At 42.4% G+C, this 20914-nt stretch overlaps 1 protein-coding gene and 1 pseudogene across 18 annotated transcripts in view; both read left to right on the forward strand.

Moving 5' to 3' along the window:
- Nucleotides 1-16260, forward strand: part of EPB41L3 (erythrocyte membrane protein band 4.1 like 3) — a 223428-nt gene extending 207168 nt beyond the window's left edge. The window contains exons 15-27 of one of the 18 annotated variants that reach the window (XM_036875021.1): nt 163-198; nt 384-449; nt 911-1102; nt 6801-6875; nt 7253-7342; nt 8322-9029; nt 9537-9659; nt 10308-10691; nt 11487-11618; nt 12105-12203; nt 12632-12712; nt 12990-13106; nt 14299-16259. In XM_036875021.1, the coding sequence (XP_036730916.1) occupies nt 163-198; nt 384-449; nt 911-1102; nt 6801-6875; nt 7253-7342; nt 8322-9029; nt 9537-9659; nt 10308-10691; nt 11487-11618; nt 12105-12203; nt 12632-12712; nt 12990-13100 (2097 nt within the window). In that variant the 3' untranslated portion in view covers nt 13101-13106; nt 14299-16259. Of the gene's footprint in view, nt 1-162; nt 199-383; nt 450-910; nt 1103-6800; nt 6876-7252; nt 7343-8321; nt 9030-9536; nt 9660-10307; nt 10692-11486; nt 11619-12104; nt 12204-12631; nt 12713-12989; nt 13107-14298 lie in introns of all 18 variants that reach the window. The other 17 variants (XM_036875020.1, XM_036875027.1, XM_036875026.1 and 14 more) reach the window with 17 other exon arrangements.
- Nucleotides 16261-20596: 4336 nt separating this feature from the next.
- Nucleotides 20597-20914, forward strand: part of LOC118906710 — a 36399-nt pseudogene continuing 36081 nt past the window's right edge.

The raw sequence follows: 20914 nt of genomic DNA on the forward strand, positions 1-20914 counted from the left end.
TTGTGTGTGAGAACGTTGTGGTTTATATATAAGAAAGAAATGTCTTCTCACATAAGAGCAAACTAGCGCCCCCATGTAGCTGGCTTATGTAGACCCATCCTTCGATCTTAGAGTCAATGGCATGGTAAGACTTTATTTCCCACTCTCTCTTGATGCTGGCAGTCGGACCAGGAGGAAGATGCAGAGCTCAAGGCACAGGTAGAAAATTCAAAATCAAACACAAAAGCAGAAACCAGCGTGTGATAAGTCGTTGTTTGTCTGCGGTGTGCAGATCTTGCAGCATGCTCCGAGGTGGTGACTGTGTGTTGGTGCAGTGTGAAGGACGACACTTGTTCATGTGACTATCGTGTCCCTTACTTTCCTTTCTTCTCCACTTTTTTCAGAATAGTCTGATTAAGCGAATAAAGGGTGAAAATGTGTATGTCAAACATAGTAATCTTATGTTAGAGGTTGGTATTGGTATATACCAGTGCATGCTTGTGTGTGTTGGTTTTCCTTTGGTGGCTTAACTTGTGGGCTCGTACCATGATGCATGAAGGGTGTGTTCTCACCTGTGAATACGTGCGGTTGACTTCTCGGCTTCCTCTGATTCCTTCCTCTCTCCTAGACATAGATCCCCTTTCCTGCGTGTGTATTTATTTTAATTCTCTGGTTACATGTGAATTACACTCTTAACAGCTGACCTTTGAAACTTTTGGTTTTTATGCTTGCGTGAACTAGATTTTGTTTTCCCTCAGAAATATCACATTTTCACCAGAGTGTTTGTGGTAGTGTCATGAGCCCTGATCAGAATTCTTTTATTTTGACTACTCATGAGATAATGACCTAACTTTTAAAACGAGAGAGAGCACGCAGAAAGGAAAACACACGTAAAATGTTCACTGTTGGATTCTTCATGTTCTGAATATAGGAGCTAGATAAAACCCAAGATGACCTGATGAAACATCAGACCAATATTAGTGAGCTGAAAAGAACCTTTTTAGAAACCTCCACGGACACTGCTATCACGAACGAATGGGAAAAGAGGCTTTCCACCTCCCCTGTGCGACTAGCCGCCCGGCAAGAGGAGGCACCCATGATCGAGCCGCTGGTAGCTGAAGAGGTCGGTATTCAGGCTTTGGGTTGCACTTGTCTTCTGTTCACTAGCCTCGCTCCTCTGCAGGGTCTGCAGAGAAAGGATGTGGCAGGCTTCTGAGTAGAGAATCTCACCCCTTGCCTGTGTATAGCCAGTACAATGTTAGGCGGCCAAGGAGTGAGTAATCGCATCCCATGGTGCTTTGGAATGAACAAGGAAACTCTGGTTCAGATCTGCTTATTCTAGATTCACAGCTGGGAGACATTGACCTACTGTATTAATGAACCAACAGTTTTTCTGAATGTACTTCCGCTGCTTTAGGAAATGCCTTGAAAATTCATGACTGTTTCTCATCAATTGCAAGATGAGGCCTATTGAGATTGTCTAACGTTTGACTAAACAGTGTTCTGAAGTTGATAACATTTCAGGGCATACTTTACTCTGGGACCACTACACCAGGTTTTTACGGGTGTACTCAGTTTTTTATTTCATTTTTATTTATAGCATATATATATATATTTTTAAAAACTGGTTACTTTAACTGATTTATATATATAAACATGTATATTATATTATGACTTATAATCAGTTTTTATTTGGTTTTTAATAGGGAAACTAAAGGCCAGAATGTCTTTTTGAGTAAGTCTTCCATGTAGGAAATCGCTCTTTAATTGTACAGCAAGATAGAGGATTCAGCTGGTGTTACTTCAAGGCTCCCATCGTGTGGGACCCACAGTGGCAGTGGTACTAATCTTACTGTCATCTGCTACACACCATCTTACTTTATCTGTCTTTCAAAAGAAGTAGTTTTTTAAAACGGCATCTTTCTAGTATCATATTAACTTCTTTCTTCCCTTGAAAGCTGTTTATCTAAAGTTACCACAATCATGATGTTCATGACAGTTCCAATCCCACTTAAAAAAAAATGACAAGGTATATCTCCATTTGAATTACTTTGTAAAGGGCCTTTTTATGCAGAATAAATGAAAAGTAGTCCTATACCATTAAACATCGGTTTCATTCAGATTGCGTGAGTTTCAAGACACAAAAATTTCAGATTTTCCTGATTGATTTAAATATTGTAGTTCCTGCATTAGTAAGACTGCCACTTATGAGTTATGGTCAGATAAGTTTTATTGTAATTGGTCAAGTTTGGTTTACCCTGTTTCTACGAGGGCTGGAAATAAGGAAGGACATGCTGGCTCTGAAGACGGCAGATACTGGATTACGTTACAAAAACACAAAATAGCCACTGAAAAAGTCAAGCCTCTCTTCCCCTGCTGTCACTCAGGGACACGCGAGGTTGCAGCCCTTTGAATGGAAGTTCGGGTAGTTGCTTGGAGAAGTTAAAGGTGGTGATGATAAACAAGGGACTGTCGAAGTCTAGGTCATTAGACTAGTAAAAGAAATTTTTTTCACTTATTAAATCCTCTAATTCTCAGAGGATAACGGTGATGACCCCCAAGAATGTTAATAACTTGAAGAGGTGACGCTTTGAATATGCTGAACTTCCCCTCGATGTGGATGCCTTATCCCTGTTGGCGCAGAGAAACTGCAGTAGACCTAAGAAAGGATTGTTTTAAAAGGTTTAAAGGTTGGAGGAAAGATGTCCTCTGCAGAAGCACAAAGTAGTTTGGTTACGTAGACTGGAGACCAGCAGCTGGCTTAGTAACCGCTTTCAAGTGTCTGCTGAGTGGTGAGCAGAAGCTGTATCTTAGGACTCCACTGCCACCGGGAAGGGAGGAAATTGGTGGGAGACTTGCTAGATGTAAAGAAGAGCTTCTTAAAAACAAGGCTGGCTAACCCTGGTTATCAAAGGGGCTCTGAAAAAGCAGCTCCAAGGAGCTTCAAGTCCCAGAGGAAGAGAGGTCCCTTCTGGGAGGTCAGGGCTATGCGCGCTTCCCTCGCCTTGGGGCTCCCATCCGACCCTCCTCCCGGGGACCTTGGTGACACCCAATTTATCCTCCATTTGAGGGCCCTGGAGACAGCCCGGCAAGTTCTTACGCTCCAAATTCTTGTTCATTTCTATATTAAAACTTAATATTGGCTTTTGTTATTGGTTTTGTGAAAAGCACAAAAGATAATTTTATCCTCCCAGCCAGCTAGGCATATACAAAGCATATTTGTTTGAAAACACCTAAACAAAAGATTTTCATTTTAGAGGGGAGGTATTTTTCTAAGTAAATTACTCATTTGATGTTTTCCTTTTATTTAATATGACCCACTTTAAATTAATTAAATAATTGGCCAGTTTAGAAAGAGGTCCAATTATTTCTAAAAGAAAATATTTAACTTAATTTTTTAAAGTGACATCTCAAAGTAATATTGCTTGTGTCAGAAGGGTAAAGACACTGATTCAGTGACGCCACACTTAGTTGGATTTTTTTGGGAATCTCAGTGATACAATGTTGTTGTGAAAAAAATGTAATGACTCCTGATTTTTAATGTGACCACCTTTTTTCTTTATCTGTGGTGGTCGAACCCTAAGTAAATGTATTTCTATGCAACCAGTTTATGACCAATTAGAGAAAAATTAGGAGTTAGAAATATAGTGAGCTAGTAATGGTGATTATATTCTAAGAATATGATGTTATGTTTATTATAAAATGGGAATTTTATTGCCAGTGGTTTCAAGTTTCAAATGTTTGAGTTAACAGGAGACAAGTAGCACTGATGCCCCAAAGAAGCAAATAATAGCAAATCATCATTAACTTTGGAAAATAGGCAAACCCACATACAGGGCCCTCCAAACGTAGGACAGATGGATGGGATGTGAAGGGTTTCAGGTACATCTTCTGTCCACAGATATTTCCCATGACAGCCTTTTGTGGTATACCTAGGCCTAGTCCATATTGGACAGATATTCCTTCATGGTTACTTGAATATTAAATGTCTCCAAATCCCAACCACAATGCAATACACGTTAGCACTTACGCCATGCCAGTACTGTCCTCTTTTTTTAAGGTGGCTGGTGGTTTTACTGGTGTGTCAGCTTAATACAGTCAACTCTCCCTATTCATGGATTCCTTATTGTGCAAATTCACCTACTCACTAAAACTTACTGTAACCCTAAAATCAATATTAACAGCGCTTTCACGATAATTCACAGACAGGTACAATGTGATTTAAAAAAAAAAAATTGCTCAAGGCACACCTTCCCAGGTAAGGTGAACAGGCAACAAGTTTCACAGCCTGTTTAGTGCCACATTTTTGCTTTTTTGTGTTTTTTGTTGGTGATTTTGCTATTTAAAACGACCTCCAGGCATAGTGCTGAAGTGCTGTCTAGTGTTCCCAAGTACAGGAAGGCTGAGATGTGCCTTATAGGAAAATATGTGTGTCAGATACGCTTTGTTCAGGATAAGTTACAGTGCTGCTGGCTGTGAGTTTGATGTTAATGGATCAATAATAGATATTAAATAAGGGGTCTTTAAACAGCAACACGCATAGAACAAGGTTATGCATTGATCAGTTGATGAAAATTTCGTGACCAGAACTTCCCAGGAACCTGACCCTGTCTTTCCCCTAGGAGCTGTGGTTCCGTACTCAGTAATTCAGTGTTCACGGCGACTTTATAGAACCCAACTGCCATGAATAACTAGAATCAACTCTCTTTATGCATTTTTCTGCTTTCTTGTCCAGCTTTACTTTTGCTATTCAGGTCTTGGATGGGTCTTAAATTGGGCAAAATATCCATTCACCATGGATCATCTATTCATGGATAGAGAGAATTATCTCCATTCTGTGAATCTGACTTCTGTGACTTTCCATTCAGACCCTGGGGTGCAACTCTAGATGCGTATTACAGTCACCTACAAGATTTTTAAAATACCGATGCCTGGGTTCTACATCAGAATCTGATTTAATTAGTCAGAGGTGCACCCCACACATTACTCTTATTTAAAAGCTCTCCGCATAATTCTAATTCACAGCCCAATTTGAGAACCCCTGGCCCGAGCAGAAATGAAAGTCACAGCTCCATAGAGACCCTTAATCATCTGAGCAAGTAACACCTCTGTGAATTTTGCACGCCACTCTAGGGCCTTGTGTCCCAATTATGACACAGGCATGAACATTTAAGTAACTAAATGAAATAGTCAGGGTGTGCATCTGACTCTGTCTTAACCCCTAGTAAATGTTTCGATTATCAGCTTTTCTTTATCAGTACCTCTTAACTTTAGCCGAACTCACTGGATTGGGGTTGACAGTATACAGGATTTAATGATAACATCTATCCCCTTATCTTAGCCTTCTCGGTTCTTATGGGACATGCACAATTCTGGATGCAGACAGTGTGGACATTTTTAATTACAGACACAGACGTTTTTAAAATTAGTTGATGTCAGATAACAGGATATGCTGAAAACCACTGCTGTTTTTTTTTAAGCTTTCATTGTAGGAAAATATTTAGTTCAGTGATTATAATTAGAGGCCTAGCCATGGTATTCTGAAAAGTACCTATAATTTTGACTTCCTGTTTCTTATTTCTGTTTAAAAAAGAGGCTATGATTGAAAGTTTAAAAACTAAATCCACATTGAATGATTCCACATGGTACATTTTGTCTCTTGCAATATCTTTCTCCAGAATGGGGCAGGACAGGGATTTTTTTTTTCCCCCTTCGAAATGTCTTATTTGTTCCTCATTTGAAAGGAGCATATGAGGACGATGCTATCAAAATCTGTCAGCAGGTCGTTCCAGAGAACATTCCAGATGCTCCTCTATAACCTCTTGCAGGCAAACGATTAAATATAGTACTGATAGCTTTGTAGATACATACCTAGGAATTTTAAATACCTCTCATAAAATTATATTGCTTATCAACAAGAGGGTTTATTTTCAAAGTTCCATTCGTCTAGAAACTTTGAACTTTTCTATTATTATTTTTAGATGACTTTACCAAAATATCCTTTTGTCACTATTCTACGCAGTCATGTGCTGTGCACAGAGACAGGCTCGGTAGCTAACGTATTGCCCCATAAATTATGCCTATTTAATACTAAAGGAAGCAATAAAAAGATGAAAGGAAAAAAACTGTTCTAACATAACATATTTAATGTCCTTTTAAATTTTATATGTTAAAGACAAGTATGACTTGAAATACTTAATTCTTCACCAAGATATTCTGAAGTTGACTTTTCAGGATTATTTGCCATGTTATAAAAGTTCAAATAAAGCTATAACCTTTATTTGTGGAATAAAGACATCAATCTAGGCATAACTGTGTTTTTCAGATTAGTAGCTAATGCAGTGACCCATGTGTGTTTCCTTCCTCTGTATCAGGCAACACTTCAGTAGGGAATATGATCAAGAATTTGTCAGACATGGAAGTGAGGATTTATTCCTAACTTAACTTTTTTTAAATCTTAACATTTTCATTTTAATACTCACTTTTACAGTATTTCAGATCACTGACGTATGAACACTATTGAAATGCCAGAAAGCTCTTTATGCCACTCTTGCATGTTCTGTGTTTGTAGAAATGAGAAATGTTTGAATCCTAAAAACACTGGAGATTCAAAACATAATCTGTTACTCTTTGGAAATAATTATTAAATGTTGAGATGGCTTCAGACCATTTTCCAAATTAATAGACACTAATTTACTTCTTCAGAAAAAAAAATGAATGAGTATTATATGTGTAGCACAGAAAAGAACTCTCTTCCTAACTTGCCTTTTTGGAAACTGTCTGCTTCCTCTTCTCCAACCCAACCCCCTTTATTCAAACAGACCAAAGAAGAAAGAGAGATTTCTGAAAAGGTTCTATTTTTGCATCAAGGAAGCTCTCCATTCTTTGAGTCTCAGGTAAAAAACAAACATTAAGGAATTTTCCAGAAGGAAATTGCTCTTCAGATTTCAGTGTCATTAAAATGTCTGTAGTTTTTCCTTTCTTTTTAAAATTTACCTTGTTTGCCACTAAGGTAGGTATATCATTTTTGCTTAGATTCTGGGGAGGGAAATAGGGAATTTTGTTACTATTTTAGTTATCCGTTAGCTATCATTTCTTTGTGGCTTTTGCTCCTAGGTGATTATATCTGTGTGCGGTCATTGAAGCATTATGATTATACTTTGTAATGATATTATTGGACCTTTTAGTATCTCTTTCACCCATAGAGTGATGCTAATTTAGATGACCTTGACTGATTTTGAAAGTTCTGAACTTTTATTGGTTTTCCCACTAGCCGAGTGTGATAAAGAAAATTCAGGAAGGAGGCTCTGTGGTTACCTCTCGTCAAATCATTTTCCAGAAAACTGTCCCATCGACCCTAGAGGTTATTTTTCAATTCATTTTGTTTAATCCTGCACCAGCCTATAGATGGATCTGTAATCCTTTTTCTTAAGGCCCACCTATTTCTAGATTCAGGCTAGGATAAATAAGAACGTAGCAAACGTCCAAGTTTAAAATGTAAACCAAGGTGCTCCCTCGCTCCTGGCTTGGTTTCTCTTCCCTCTGTAACCTGTTAGACTAGTTACCTGCTAACATCCTGGTAGGCTCCCCAATACAGAAGTTTCATAACTTCCATTTCTTCTGCCTTATTGGAACTAACACTAAGGAAACTGGCAAAGAAACTCCTGAGACGATGAACTTCGGTTGTAAATAAAATCGGAACAGTGTACAGACCACTGTGACCTATTTCTAAGAGGCTCCGACAGTGTCCTAACAGTGGGAAATAGTTCATTACAATGCCTGGAACACAGGTGCACTGAATACTTATTGGATAATAAGTGCTAGAGTGGATTCCGTCTCCCATATAAGGAAGTATAATTCACAAACATGGAAAATGGTTTTCACAGAAACTTGTGGGAATGCTGGCACATTCTTTGTGAGAACAACAGATATGAAGTACAGTGTTCTATTTCACATGGAAAACTGTCTTTTCTATGTCCACGCAAGTAAAGCTAAATAACTTGTACAGCAGCTTCAAAAATGTTGTTTAATCTTGACCTACAAAATGATCAGACATTTAGCATAAGATCAAATATAGTCTTTGCAAAATTTACCACCAAAGTATTTCAAGAAATCTGAAATTGCGAGTCTACACACAGACCGTATTCCAAGTTGCAGGTTAGAGTTAATAAATTTCAGATGGGAAGAGATTGCAGCCATAATTAATAGAAAATAACCCCAGCCCTGTGCAGTCACCTCCCAGGCCTGAGTGTAGCTCTCACCCTGATTGCCTTAAAGGATTCTTATTTTAGAAATGAGATACCATCAGAACTTCTAATTTAGCTTTTATATTCCAAATATAGGGCACAGAGGACTGGGTTATTGTAGACAAAATACCCACTGAGGTAGTTGATGGTGATTCGAAAAAGACTGTGACGTACAAGGTGGTGACCGCGAGCGGTAGAACTGATGACATCCCCACCGACTTGTTAGGATCTAGCGCCACTGAAGTTCAGAGCTTCGAAGACTTGGCCCGAGAAATGCACTTGAAGGAAGAGAACAAACAGAAAATATACACACTCGGAAAGTCCTATGATACCGTGTCCGGAAAAATTGTCACTATGACAGGAAAAGTCAAAGAAGGGGAGAAGGTGTTGTCCCCCTCCCCTCTTGAGCCGGGACTAGCCGAGTCCGTGAAGACCCCCCCTGTCCTGGCAGAGTTCGAGGTCCTGGGAGCCCTCACCGAGGACAGGACCAGCAGGGGGCCTGAGGTCCACACTCCAAAGCGGAGGCCGTCGGAGTCGCTGGCCCCCATCAGGGAAGCCGAGTCCCGGCAGCAGAGCCCCGAGGACGATGCTCTGGAGAAAAGGCACGCACCCGGGAGGGATGCCAGCCTGGAGGGCGAGCGGCTGGGCAGAGCGGAGCCCGAGGCCGAGGCCGAGGCCTTGAAGGTGGGGCCCTCCGGTCCCCACGGGAAGAGCCTGTCCGAGTGGATATACTCCCAGGAACCGGCCGTCACCGTCGCCACCACCCGATACGTTGTCACAGAGTCGGCCACGTCCCAAGTCGTGGTAACCGGTGCCGCCTTTGGGCCGCCGTTTCCGATTCCAGCATGACGTTTGCCGAGGCAGCCCTTCCACCCCGAGCCTTTCCATTTCTCTTGCTGTTTGGCTTATGTTGAGAGCCGCCAACCCAAGCTTTTTTGTTGTTTTCATGGTTAAGTCACTACCGCGGTCTGACGTGAGCGTTGAGACACCTGCCGTTTTATTTCCAGCTCTTGTCCCCGAGGTGGGGTGGTGGTGCCGGGGCTTGCGGTGCCGGTGCCGGTGAAAGGATCCGCTTCACCCAGCACCGCCCTAACCCCAGGAACTCTCTCCGCTTTACCAAACCGGAGCCCCAGCTCACCCTGATTTGCTGTTGATTTCCCATTCCTATGTGTTTCCAAATCTGTCTGTAGATCCCTCCATCCCTCGCCCTGGGTCCCGCGCCTACAGTTCTGTCTAACCAGCCGTGAATGAGTACATGCCCTCCTGTGTCCCGACCTCTGTGCTTGACTCTCCATTTCTCTATTCACTCAGACTAAACAGTCTTCTGGAGAAAAGCTCATGGATGGCTCTGAAATCTTCAGCTTATTAGAGTCTGCGAGAAAACCGACAGAATTCATAGGCGGGGTTACTTCCACTTCTCAAAGCTGGGTGCAGGTGGCCATTTGTTTCCATCCTCGGTGTCTCTGTCTCTGCCTCTTTGCCTTTTCTTTGTGCCTTTTTGGGGGGTGTGTGTGTGTGTGTGTGTGTGTGTGTGTGTGTGTGTGTGTGTGTGTGTTGCGTCCAAGTGGCTTTGCTTTAAACACCTGAGAGGGGTCTTCACTTACACCCCTCTGTGCCTGTCCCACGTTTGCATCACATGTCTTTAGTTCCATTACAAGAACATACTTCAGATGTTCAGAAAGCAATTGTGCTGAGACGTTTTAACAGCATTTAATTTCTTAAAGCATTTTATGTCACCTGTTAGGTCTAAGGAAGCAGCCAAAACCAATATGCATGTGCTCCAATGCTTTCATTTTGTTTTGGTTTTTTAATTGCGTTTTTTACTGCACTCTTGTTTCTTTTGTGACATCCGAAGAAGCAGCACGGGTTCGAGGCTATGTGTCAGCCAGAGGGCAGGCATCAAAGATTCTGGTGGGGGGAATGAAAGCTAATTTATATTTTCTATAAGCGTTGCTGGTTATAAGCACTGGTACTGGCTTTAGGTACCCTGGTGAGTGGCTGTTTTTGTTTTGGTTTTTTTTTGCTTTCTGACCTTTGCTTTGTGGAAAGTCACACTGACACCACAATTTTTTTTCCATGCAGGAAACGGAAACCAAGACGGAGTCTGGCAAAATAGAGATGGAAACAACCCAGCGCCCCCAGCCACTTAGCACCGAGAAGGTTGTGCAGGAACCGGCATTGGTGGAGGAAAGACATGTGATGAATGTGCATGCGAGTGGGGATGCTTCTTACGCAGCTGGAGATGACATGGATGCTGTGACCCAGGCAGCATCTGCTGATGCTTCTGATGGGAAAGGGAAGGAGATCTCTGCTCTGACTGAGGGAGCAAAGGAGGAAAAAGGGGAGGTGGCCGACAAAGCTGTCCTCAAGCAGGGAGAGATGGCAGCTGCTTCCCAAGAGCCAGAGGAGGAGCAGAGTGCAGCCATCCACGTTTCTGAAGCTTTGGAACAAAAACCTCATTTTGAGGTAACTAGCGGTTAATGTTACTTTTAGTGCTGAAGTAAGTCCCTGAAATTTAGTTAAGCATAAAGGCAGGGCTAGGTTTAATTTTCTTCCTTTTCCAAGAGCAGTTTGTTTCTCCTCTTGTTGCCCTCTTGCATGGCAATTATGGGGTCTCCATGCTGGTCTGGGGTCCCATGCAAACATATATAATGATTATTGACAATCTAAAGTTCCAGGAAACGGCTTCTACTCTCTTTACAATTACCGTAACTGGCAATAAACCTGGGAGATGCGTAGCCTGCCAAGATATTAGAAAACTTGATAAATTTATTTCTGATCAGTGTACTTAACCAGAAGGACCAAAACCAGGCTTGCCCAGGCACCAAGTGCTAGAATTTATTCTTTATTCTCTTTTATTGAAATTCCTGAAGTACATGGGGGCGGGGTGAGGGGCAGTGGTTCAGTGTCTTATTACTTGTTCCTTCTGTCCAAGAAGTTTTTCAATAAAAGGCAAATTTATGATTTTTTAGTCTATTAAAATTAGTTTATGAGATAGAGGAGAGGGAATGTAAAAGAGTGGGTTTTTTCAATTTCCTTCGAAATATTTTCTTGTACCTGGAGCATTCCATATGAATTCTGGCAGACTGACATGTATCTGTTGTGTGCCTCATTCCCCAACTGACGACCCCCATGTAAAATGTAAACGTTTATTTCATACCAACCTGTGCTTATATATATCCACCAAGAGGGGAGGGAAAAAAACAAAGGTATGTGTTTGCAAAATTTAATAGCCACTCTGCCTGCTTCCCATTGGTATAGTCATCAACTGTGAAGACAGAAACCATCAGCTTTGACAGTGTTTCACCAGGAGAAGTAAAGCTAGAAATTTCTACCAAGGAAGTGCCTGTGGTTCACACAGAAACCAAAACCATAACATATGAATCATCACAGGTAAGACAGTCGATGAAGCCCAGAGCCCTGGCACCTGTTTTACCCCTTGAATGGCTTCGTGCATTTAAGTGTCACTACGTGATATTTAATTTGTGAGACTCAGAGGACCCAACTGTCTCTATCAAGAATGGTGCAGCAATTGTAATTTTATTACCGATCAAGGAAGAGCAGGTGACTTAAGCAGGTCTTCACATACCTTGAACTGTAGAAAGAGGCTCGGAAATCTATCTCCCTAGCCATAGATAAGGAAAAACACTAGCTCATCCAGCCCCTGCTCACATTTCTGAAGTCCCAACTTTTTAATGAGGGTTAACAATGGCCAAGTTTGATTCAGTCTTTAGTCAGTGGCAGCTCCCAGATGCTGATGGAACAGCACAGTGATTGTGCAGATAATTAAATCATCGTCATGCCGTAAACCAAGATAGCAGACGTCTGGAGAAGTAACATCAGTATTCAAGAGTGGCGTCTCCCCCTTTGCTTGCTTAGGTCGATCTTGGTGCTGATTTGGAGCCAGGTGTGCTCATGAGCGCACAGACGATCACATCTGAAACCACTAGCACCACGACCACCACCCACATCACCAAAGTAAGTGGAGTGGGAACGGACACAGGAAGGTATCCGTTCAGAACTTCTGGGTTGGGCTGCAGCAGCAGATACGTGAATATCAGGATGCCAGGCCGCTGCATTGGAGCTCTCACGGCTGCTGTATTTGTGGTGCATCTGTCCTCACATGCCAGGTTCCGTTTAAGAATATGCATTCTGATGCCCTTTGCATAACCCTTAACGCCAGTGCATAGCATATGGTAGACGTTCCAGAAACAACCAGCCAGCCAAACCTGAAGGACTCTATTCTGGCTTCGCTTCTGAAATTAACAATTGTAAATAACTGCCATAGGATTCTGTTTCAATTCTTAAAGAATGAATGATGCAACTTAAAGCTGTGTCGGCATTTTCCGCCATTTCCCCCAGTCAACAGTGACGGTAAATTCATAATGCTTATCTGTTGCTTTCAGACTGTGAAAGGGGGCATTTCAGAGACGAGAATCGAGAAGCGAATCGTCATCACGGGAGACGCGGATATTGACCATGACCAGGTAGCATGTGAGAGAGGGTAGATACCCTGGCAGGGAGACAGAGAAACACGAGCTGGTTGTACTCTTCCCAGAGCTGTCCTTCTAGTTCAGCCTGTAGTCTAAACAGTTTTCTGAATTAACTTTCCAATATGCAACGTGTGACCCCCCCCTTTGCAGTCATTGTATCCCATTTGTAAATTGTGTATATAGATCTTGCTCATAAGTCTCCACCCGGCTCTGATCTTGCACGTCCCACCTCCTTTTTTGTCTTTGCCCTTCTGTGATTTCCTGGGGATAGGCACTGGCTCAGGCAATTAAAGAGGCCAGAGAGCAGCACCCTGACATGTCAGTGACCAAAGTAGTGGTCCATAAAGAGACAGAGATCACCCCTGAAGATGGAGAGGACTGAGCCCAGGTAAGAGGTGGCGCTGGTTCTCTAGGCTCGGCCTCGGCTGGCATGTGGCCCAGGGCTTCCCTCTCTCCCTCCCCCTGCCTCTTCCCTGTCCTTTTTCTCTCACTGGCATTTGCAGGGCTCTGGGTATCACGAGGATGGAAAATTGGTTTGCGGCTGCTGGTTTGTTTCATGTTTGGAGGCTCCATACTGTGGACTTTTTACCTCCCCTGCCAGTTAGAGGATAAAGAGAAAGCAGAGTCTGCTTGCATGGTCCCGCGCATGTTCCCTTTTAATGCATGCTCTGTGCTCCTCTCATTATCCACATCTGAAAGGTCAGATCTGGTTTCACTTGCCATGTAGCCTAATCAGAACTAGGATGGTTTTGTTCTGAGAGGTGCAATTTGTGTGTTCCAAATACTAGGGAAATAAAATATAGCCTGTTCTCCTTCCGTTGGTAACATTATCCCATTGTAAGCTTTCTCTTCCACTGTGTTTGGTTCTAGCCTGTTTACGCTTTTGTTTTTGCTTTGTTTTACAATTTGAGACCAGAGCACTCACTCTCATTGTGGATGTCATCTATTTCCTGTATTCTTTGGGATGATTTTTTTCCCCAGTGTAGTATTGTGTCTCGGGAGGAAGCAAAAATGCAGTCTTGTGGTCCTGCTTTCCTCCAGAAAGCGCGTGCCTTTCCAGCCACTCTTTGGCCGACATCATGAGCAGACAGCATCTTCTGTGTGTGCACAGACTTGTCATGCATACTAACCCGCCCCTCGAGCATCCCTGGAAGGCTTTGAATGCTGAATGCAGCTCCTTGCACACTTGGTTATGTGATAAAAGTCTCTTAAATGCTTTACATGTATAAATGAAATAAGTACGTTCTCTAACATTGGTTAATGTTGATTGATGAGTGGCTTCTCTCAAAGGAAAAAAAGTATAAAAATCACTCATTATATTCAAATTAAGAAGGTAATTTGGAAGATAGAAAGCAAAAAAAAAAAAACCAAAAAAAAGGTTCTCTTCAGTGAGTTCAGCCACTTGGGTGACGATGTGGTTATTTCAGAGAAAGCCTATCAGTGACATACACTGGTATTTTCCAGTATCTTGTCAAAAAGAGCATTTTATAACCTTACAAGATACTTTTCCCATGACCTCGATCTGAGGGAAACTCTCAGATGTTTTCAAATGAGTAACTGATCAAATCTCTCTTCTACAGGAATAACCTAGGCTGCACCTGAAGCCAGTCATGCAAACCATTATGAAAAACCAGAATCTATATGGAGTTTCCTCTTCTAACCCACTGATTTGTATCTGCCCATGGACAATTTCAATCCAGAAGAACTGACCTTGACCATTTAATAAAGACACTGGCAGAGATATTCCCATAATAAAGCAATCTGAGTCAGCATCACTAAACTGATAATGCATGAAGCAACGATACAATTACAAAGCAAGCAGCATTTTTACGTTTCACACAGTGTCTAAGTTCTCAGCTACACCTGCACGTTCATAACCAACAATAGAAACCGTGATCTCATGTAACACATAAAACAATCCATGCCTTTCATAGCTGATTATTATTAAAGTCTAAACAAAATTGCAGTTTCTTAGGTGACAGATCTTTTGTTTACAGATCAACAAAGATTACCCTAAACTGCTAGAAGCTGTCTAGTCCAGTGTGTCAGGTTTTTCCCATATTAGATGTGCCAATAACCGAGTTTATTCAGTAAACAACTTGAATCTTGTACTTGTCTCCTCTGGTTTATTACTCTCACCTGTCAGCAGTAACGACTCTCCGATCCTCTGGAAATATTTAATGCTCACACTCCTGCTTTGTGTAATCTAATTTAACCGTTATAAAGTAGTACTGACTTTAGCATATTAATGTGATTTCTTCCCCGTCGTCCGCTTTGGTCTGTGTTCAGTCTGGAAAGCTTCCCAGAGTTCCCTAACAAGTCCTAAATATGTAAATTGTCATTATTTTGGAAAGAAAACCTGTATTTTTGTTAGTTCACCGTATGATGAAATTTCACTCCGGGAAAACCCGTTGGGCTTCTGTTGCTTTGTTTTCTTTCTTCATTTCTTCGTCCTTGTATTTTTTTAATGGATTTTTCTTCTTTTACTTGAAAAAAAGTGTTTTATTTCCAAATCTGGTCCATATTTGCAGTCTAGTTCAGAGCCAAGCCTTAAACTGTACAGAGTTTCCACTGTAATAAAACTATTTAGTGTTTAGTTATAAATAGCCTTCAAAAAGTTATATTCTCCATCTCACTGTCAACCGCATCGCACAGCCATGGTGAATGTATGTTTCCGCATAGCAAAATAAAAATGGTAAATGCATTTAAACCTCTTATTCTCTAAGTGTACTACTTTCAGGATTGTACGTGTTTGGCCCAGAGCTAACATTTGCATGACATCAAAGGCCTCATTCATCTTCAGGGTAGAGAGAGCCTGTCTTTTTCCAGGAGAAAAAGTGTAGACAGATGGGGAACGAAATACGTGTAGATAAATGGTTGGTTGCCTATGCAGGCCTTGAAAAGTACAACTAGTATCACAGAATCTCACTTTCAAAGTTTTCGTTTTTCTGTTAGAAGACAGGCTGTGCTATAATCCCAGTGTTTCTGGGGGCTTTTAATCTACCAGAGAGACACCTCTGTCTCACATCCTCTCCAGAGACGAGCAGGTTGGCAGCTGGGTCTGCAGGGCCGTGAGTGTTTCTGCAGCTCACTGACATCCAGCTGCTCGCATGCCGGGGACTAAGAATCAGCCTTTCCGTTACCAACCGCCCACCTAACGCCTAAATGCATTCGCTGGCATTTCTTACCTCACTTCTGGACTTTGAAAAAAACTCTAAAAAAAATGTTTTATTCTTCCTCAGAAAATTACTAGATTTGACCACAGAGCTTAGTTTTACTGAGGGAGTCAGAGTCTTATCATTTATCTCTGAAGGAGTTCTCAGTTTGTCCTTACTGTCAGTACTAAGTATTCATTTTAGGAACTGAAGCATCATTTTCATTGTGTTTAAAGCCAATCCAAAGAAACGTGTTGAGAAAAATTAACACTTTATTGATATGAAAATTAACCCTTTATTGATATGCCTGCATCTGATATGCTTACTTTGTGTCCAAAAAGTTCACTCTTTTATTTTTCTAAAATTTTTATTGAGGTATAATTGACATTATTTTCTCGGTACAACATAATGATTTGATATTGTGTATACTGAAATGATCACCACAATAAAGCTGGGTACCAAGGTCACCATACATAGTCACAGTTTTTTTTCTTGTGATGAGAACTTCTAAGGTTTACTCTCAGCAAGTTTTAAATACATAATACTATATATTTATTTCTATTATTAATTATAGTCACGATGCTGTCCATGTTTGCCATGTTTACCAAACCTAGTGTTTTCAGGTTTCTCTGTCCTCAGCAGTGAGGGCTCATTCTTTTTTGGTTTTTTTTTTTAATAATTTTTTTAAATTTATTTATTTGTATTTATTTATTTTTGGCTGCGTTGGCTCTTCGTTGCCATGCGTGGGCTTTCTCTAGTTGTGGCGAGCAGGGGCTACTCTTCGTTGCGGTGCGCAGGCTTCTCATTGCAGTGGCTTCTCGTTGCAGAGCACAGGCTCTAGGCACGTGAGCTTCAGTAGTTGTGGTATGTGGGCTCAGTATTTGTGGCTCACGGGCTCTAGAACGCAGACTCAGTAGTTGTGGAGCACGGGCTTAGTAAATAGGAACGCATGAGAAAGTTCTTTGTAAAATAGAAAATGGCAGTTTAGGGCTTCCCTGGTGGCGCAGTGGTTGAGAATCTGCCTGCCAATGCAGGGGACATGGGTTTGAGCCCTGGTCTGGGAAGATCCCATATGCCACGGAGCGACTAGGCCCGTGAGCCACAATTGCTGAGCCTGCGCGTCTGGAGCCTGTGCTCCGCAGCAAGAGAGGCCGCGATAGTGAGAGGCCTGCGCACCGCGATGAAGAGTGGCCCCCACTTGCTGCAACTAGAGAAAGCCCTCGCACAGAAACGAAGACCCAACACAGCCAAAAATAAATAAATAAAATTAAAAAAAAAAAAAAAAAGAAAATGGCAGTTTGATGTAATGACTTGATTTGTCCCCCTCTCCCCCCCCACGCTGTGCATCCCTTATTCTGTATGTGAGAATCCAAACTAGTTTATCTCAGGAAGAGCAAATTGCCTCTGCTTGAGAAAAAAATAGCCCTCTGCTTGGGGAGAATTCAGAAGCTGCAAAAATCTTTTTCTTGTTAGGATTCAAGCAATGGGAGTGACCCTAGCTAGGATCCTTCCCTGTATCCAGGTCAATGTTCACTTTGTTCAGAGGGGCAAAAAAGAAACGCGTGTTTATGATGACCTCATGCTTTCCTATGGTGAGAATTTAGCTGATATTGTCGATGAAACCATGCCCACGAGGCAGCCGGCACAATGCCTCGCAACGTTCAGCATGAATCCAAAACCTACACGTGCACGTTTGTAAGATTCTTGCGTGGCTTGTCAGGTAAGGTGTGTGTGTGTAAAGGCGTGCACATACTAGTGGATTAACTATATTAATTTTCCGTATAGGGATTTTATATTTGCATGGGCCCTTTCTGTATGAATAGAGAGAGAGTTGATAAGTGATAACAGAACATTTGTGTGCTTGAGTTGGTTCATGTCCGATACCTTTCCTGGGGATGCTTCCCAAGGACTAAGACAGAAGGAATTCACAGGCAGCACAGGCTCTGCGTCCTCCGGAGCAGTGGGTCTTAAGCCTAAATGCCCATTAGAATCACTTGGGGATTTTTTTTTTAAAGATACTGAAGTCTGAGCTTCCGGAGAGTCTGAGTTCATTGGTCTGGAGGTGGGACCCAGCATTACTACTTTGTAAGAGATTGCAGACAAATGCCATGGACGGCCAGCGTGGAGACTCACTGGCCTCGTGAAGGGGTCCTGAGACCCAAGCATGTGTCGGAATACACGGACGCCCCCCAGTGATTCAGTAGGTCTGGGGCAAGGCCTGAGAATGAGCGTTTCTAGAAAGTTCTTAGGTGCTGGTGATGCCAGGGATCTGGAGATGGCACTTTGACAACTACTGGCCTGGTAGAAAGAGCACTGATTTAGGAGAACAGCTGGGTGGCAAGTTTCTTGACCTATTGTGATTCGTCTTCTAGAGAAGGAAATTAACTTATCCACATACAAATTACTATGAAGATTTATTGAGACAGTATTCTCAGAGTCACATAAGGAATGTTTCTAGTGCTGAGTAAGCCTAAGGCAATACTGTTATCTCCCCCACATATTGGGAGCTTGAGAGATAACAGAGGGTGTGGCCCCCAGGAACACTAAGAGAAGCACGATGGTAAGGTGATGAAGGCAACGCTAGTACCACCTGTAGTTAGGCTGGAAATAACAACTCCAGTAGAAGAAATTATACCTTTAAGGGGCATCAGGAATTGCCTTGTAAACATTGATAAGAATAACCAAAGTGACAGAAAAGTAGGAAGTTTCCAAAGAGGCACCAAAAATGATTTTTAAAATATTGCAGTGCTTCCCTGGTGGCACAGTGGTTAAGGATCCGCCTGCCAATGCAGGGGACACGGGTTCAAGCCCTGGTCTGGGAAGACCACACATGCCACGGAGCAACTAAGCCAGTGCACCACAACTACTGAGCCTGCACTCTAGAGCCCCAGAGCCACAACTACTGAGCCCACGTGCCACAACTACTGAAGCCTGCACACCTAGAGCCCACGCACCGCAAGGAAGAGTAGCCCCAGCTCGCCGCAGCTAGAGAAAGCCCGCGTGCAGCAACGAAGACCCAAAGCAGCCAAAAAAAAATTTTTTTAATATAATAAATAAAAATTTTTTAAAAATATATTGCAGTGCTGCCTCCCCTCAAAGCATTTCAGCATTAGTTTGTTATAATACCCAAGACAGGTCTATAGGCTCAGAAAGCCTTGAAATAAACTACACTAGAGAAGAACCAATCGTGGCCACTCAGAAGGATGCTCGTAAAGAGGTGAGCAAGCAGACAGAAAAATCAGTATGCAATAGATGTGATGGGAGGTGTAATAGTGGTGGGTGACAATTAGCCCAGAGGAGAAAGAGCCTCTCCAGGGTGGGACAGGAGAAGCAACATTGGGATCGACCCTTAAAGGATGTGGAGCGTTCACCGGACACCAGACAAGGAGGTGGTGGGGAGGTGAGGTGCAGGACACAGGAAGTGCTAGAAGCTTCTCACGCAGGAATGGTTCCTCGGTCTGGCATTTCATGATTCCAAATAGCTGTCTGTTACCAGTTCTGTCCTCTGCCCTGGTAACTGTGGAAACGTTAACCTAAATGACAATGGAGACCACCAGAGGTCTAAGGGAAATGTCCCCAGAGTGACAATGCCAGTACAAGTGACCGAGAGTCACCAAAGGGCTACTGATTGCAATGCCCGCCCCCAGAAGGAGCCACAGTTGAAGTCCAAAGTCAGGGCTGTAAAGAGAAAGGTGGGGGCGAAGAAAGGGTTTTTATAACTTGGAGCAGGTGATGGAGGTTGTGGGGAATCTCCTCTCTAGAGATGGTAAGGAAAAGCAAAACATACAAAAGATGTCAGCTCTGGGGACTGGCTTAGGATATCCTGCAAGAAGCTTGGAGCTGGATTGGATTTCTTATCCAGTAGTTCTTCCAGCTTTATAATTCTAGATCTACATAAGTGGTAACTTTCCATGTAAGGAAAGTTTAAAAACAGAAGAACATGTTCTTGAAGTACAAGGAGAATTATCGGAACTATTTGAAAAGAGAGAACTAAGAATTCAATGGAATTTTTTTGTATAAAACCTCTCAATTACCAGAAATAGGTGGGACAGTCTGATTAGTTTTTGCCATATCTTTGATACATGATTTAACAATGTTTAAAGGCTGACAATACCGTGTAACATACTTAATGCCAATAATACTGTGAATAATTTCTCTTTGGAGAATTCAAAGCACTCTTTAAGGATTTTTCCATGTATCAGAGTCTTCATATATTATTTCTTCTCACTACACAGTGTCGTGGAGACAGGAGGTGAAGGAGATGGCCGTCACTGACCTCAGAGTCTGAAAGTTGCTTTTTGGAATAAATTCCTTGTAACAGCCTGTTTGTTACGTGACTTTCTGAAAAGTGCAAACATTAGGTGCTTTGAATTTTTAAAAACTTGAATTTAAGGTGAAGGGGAGTTTCCTACAAAAAGATACAGGGGTGATCCATGTGAAGCATGACATCCCCCCTTCTGTTTGGAGAGAACTCGATTATCAGGAGCATCTGGGGAAATCTAGCCAGCTTTGGGTCTCATTGGTATTGGCTGGGATGTTCTGTTAGATTCTAAAGCAGGTGAAATTACCCTTAGGATTGAAGACATCCTCAAACATTCAGGGTGGGGCAGCTTGGCTTCCTTGTGTAGGAATCATTTCTCAGGTTTCTTCTAGTCATTTCTGAGCAAGTGAGCTTTTTCCATCCATCAGGGTTAGTGGGTGGGAGTCGGTGGAGGAAGGGGGCATGTTGGAAGGTGCGGACCGGGACCAGGGGGACCAGTCAGCACATCCTGGGTCTGCGCTTGGAGTTACCTGGCAGGAATCAGAGGATGCTGCGAGCCCGGGGCCAGGTGACAGTCACAGGTAAGAGCACACGATCACAGCAAGTCAGAGCGGCAGGAGGGTTGGCAAGAGACGGTGTAAAGTAGGAAGGTTGAGAGGGAAGTCGGGCTTTATGGGCAGAGTCCAAAAACTTACCAAGGACTGGCTGCTCTGTGTGCAGACGGCTTTTGAAAATTCTGGTGTTTCTGGCGTGCTTGCTTGTCATTCCCCTTCCTCCTAA

Source organism: Balaenoptera musculus, chromosome 14 (assembly GCF_009873245.2).
Source record: "Balaenoptera musculus isolate JJ_BM4_2016_0621 chromosome 14, mBalMus1.pri.v3, whole genome shotgun sequence".
Lineage (NCBI taxonomy): Eukaryota > Metazoa > Chordata > Mammalia > Artiodactyla > Balaenopteridae > Balaenoptera > Balaenoptera musculus.